We start from the raw sequence: 2,500 nt of genomic DNA, 5'->3' as shown, positions 1-2,500 counted from the left end.
GAGTTGTGTGTGTTTCTTAAGTTGCTCGTTGTGATTCTGTTTTCAGGTGAGCTTTTCTCATCGGTCTCTTGTTGTTGGTTTGTTGCTCTGTGTTTTGTGTCCTGTGTGAACATCTTTTCTCCTCTTTGTAGCTGTGTGCTAAGATTTTCTCCTCTGTATCTTGCTGCGAGTGTGTTGTTCTTCCTGTGTCCTGTATGCTAAGATCTTCTCCGCTGTGTGTTGTGCGTTAAGCTGTTCTCCTCTGCTTGATGTGTCCTGTGTGTTAAGCTTTTCTCCTCTGCTTGATGTGTGCTGTGTGTTAAGCTTTTCTCCTCTGTGTGTTGTATGTAGAGCATGACAGGGGAGTGAATTTTCACTCCCGTCCCATCCCGGTCCAATACAAAAAATCCCATCCCGTCCCATCCCGGACTGGAGTAAAAGAAGCAAATCCCATCCCGTCCACTCCTGACAAGAATGTCTCCCAATCCTGCCCACTCCCACTCAAAATCAACCCCACTCCCGTTTCGTCAAAAAAACGAGGCTGTTTTGGTTTGTCTTTTCAAAGAAAAATAAGCGTCATTCATGCTCCCATTCATTTTAATTCCCGCTCCTGCCCGCTCCCATTCATCTTTATTCCCGCTCCCGTTGACCTTTAAAATTCCCAGGACCCACGGGAATTCCTGAAAAATGTCATCCTCTAGTTGTATGCTAAGTTTTCCTCTCCTGTATGTTGTTGTGTCCTGTCTTCTAAGCTCTTCTCCTCTGTGTCCTGTGTCCTGCATACTAAGCCTCCCTCCTCTGTGTCTTCTTGTCTCCTGCAGGTGACCTTCTGCTCCAACACGGTGCGCAGCTACAACTTGGCCCTGGTGGTGGACGTGGAGGGCGTGGGAGACGAGGTGCTGGCTCTGCCCATCCGCGCCAGGTATGCCCGTACTGTTCATCAGCCAGTCAGGCTGCCAGTCCGTCCATTAGTGATGTCATTCTGTCATCCAGTCAGTTAGTTAGTCCATCTTTCTTCTGGTCAGTCTATCTGTCAGTCTGTCTCTTCCCGTCAGTACGGTCCGTGTGCAGTATCATTTAGTCAGTCAGCCAGCTGTGATAGGTACCGGTATGTCAACACATGTCCGTCAGTCAGTCCATCTGTCAGTCACTTAGTCTGTCTGTCACTTAGTGCGTCTCTCTGTCAGCCGGTCCACCAGTCTGCCCGTGTGTGCTGTCAGTCAGTCAGCCAGTCAGTCAGTTCAGACGGCGCTGCCACTCAGTCAATTAGTCTGATACTGCTATTAGTCAGTCAGTCCATCAGTGCAGTCAAACTGTCAGTCCGTCTGTCAAGCCTGTTAACTATGAGAAATACCAAAATGTTCTCTGTGGGAACGTGCTGTCTTAAAAAAAAACATTGTAGTGCATATACTGTGAAATGGCATGCTTGAAGTAGGAGTGGAGATTGCTGTTGCTTCATTTGAATGCCGATGCCATGTTTGGCTTTGTGTGATGGGAGTCATTAGGCGTGTTCCCCCTCGCTGACCAGCACAGGCCGAGTGATACGTCGCCTACAGCATGTTATGTGCTTGGCTTTGTATTTACATTAAGCCAGAGGCAATGTAAACAACACAGCATATAACATTTCAAAGCAGTCAGTCAAGTAAACATCAGCAGAATTTAATGACTGTTGCAAGTACTTTTCATGACTGCAGTGCAGCTTACTAAACACAACAGTCAGTGGCAGATAGAAACTCTGTAAGCCATGCAATACTGACTGTGGTATTTGGGCAAAGCCAGAGGTGTATGTACTTGTATTACATAAGATATGTTGTACTATAAACATCTTTGATTAAATTATACTAATTACCAATGCATACACATTGTGCAATGCTGGGAGATTGTTTAATTGTATCAAGGGCATTTTTGTCAATATAAAGGACGGGGAAGGTGGTGTGTTATTTGTGTTGTTGAGTGTAAAAGCTTGGCTACAGTTTTTGTGCATGTGAATGAGTAAATGCCTAGTGTTCTCCTGTTGACCTGTCCTGCATGCCCAGAGCAGAGAGAGTAGAGAGAGAGAGGTTCCATTGGCCCATTGTTTCCGGGTTCTATTATTGCAAGGGGGAGGGGGGGAAATCCCCCTTTAGGCAGACCTAGGCAGACATAAGGACTGTTCTATTCAATGCTAGGAGCATTATGACACGCCCTTTTAGGCAGACCGGAATCTGGTCACGTTAGGTGCCCATAGCAACCTTTTATGTTGGCATATCTCTATATACTTAAAGAATCTCTGCCCAGAGGATTCAGCCACACAGATAGCTGCATGTTCATGCAGACAGAGAACCGTGCCGCACCTAATCTTGAAGTGACCAACGCGTTCATGCTGAAAATCTGAGCGTTCAGAAACTGGAAAGTTGGTTCACAATGTGTTCAGAGAAATACTTGATGACAGCGTAGAGGTCATCAGAGTAGCATGTGGTAAAGAACGCAATCCGGTATGAATGCTGGTGGTTCGCAGGTAAGCACTTTGGTTTAGAACGTT

At 46.2% G+C, this 2,500-nt stretch overlaps 1 protein-coding gene across 1 annotated transcript in view; it reads left to right on the top strand.

Annotated features, from left to right (window-relative positions):
- Positions 1-2,500, top strand: part of hydin (HYDIN axonemal central pair apparatus protein) — a 172,124-nt gene that overhangs the window by 46,335 nt on the left and 123,289 nt on the right. The window contains exon 15 of the mRNA XM_063197456.1: positions 801-901. Coding sequence (XP_063053526.1) covers positions 801-901 — 101 coding nt within the window. The remainder of the gene's footprint in view (positions 1-800; positions 902-2,500) is intronic.

This window comes from Engraulis encrasicolus, chromosome 4, assembly GCF_034702125.1.
Source record: "Engraulis encrasicolus isolate BLACKSEA-1 chromosome 4, IST_EnEncr_1.0, whole genome shotgun sequence".
Lineage (NCBI taxonomy): Eukaryota > Metazoa > Chordata > Actinopteri > Clupeiformes > Engraulidae > Engraulis > Engraulis encrasicolus.
Note: the sequence above shows the minus strand (reverse complement) of the source record. Positions and strands in the feature narration are given on the sequence as shown.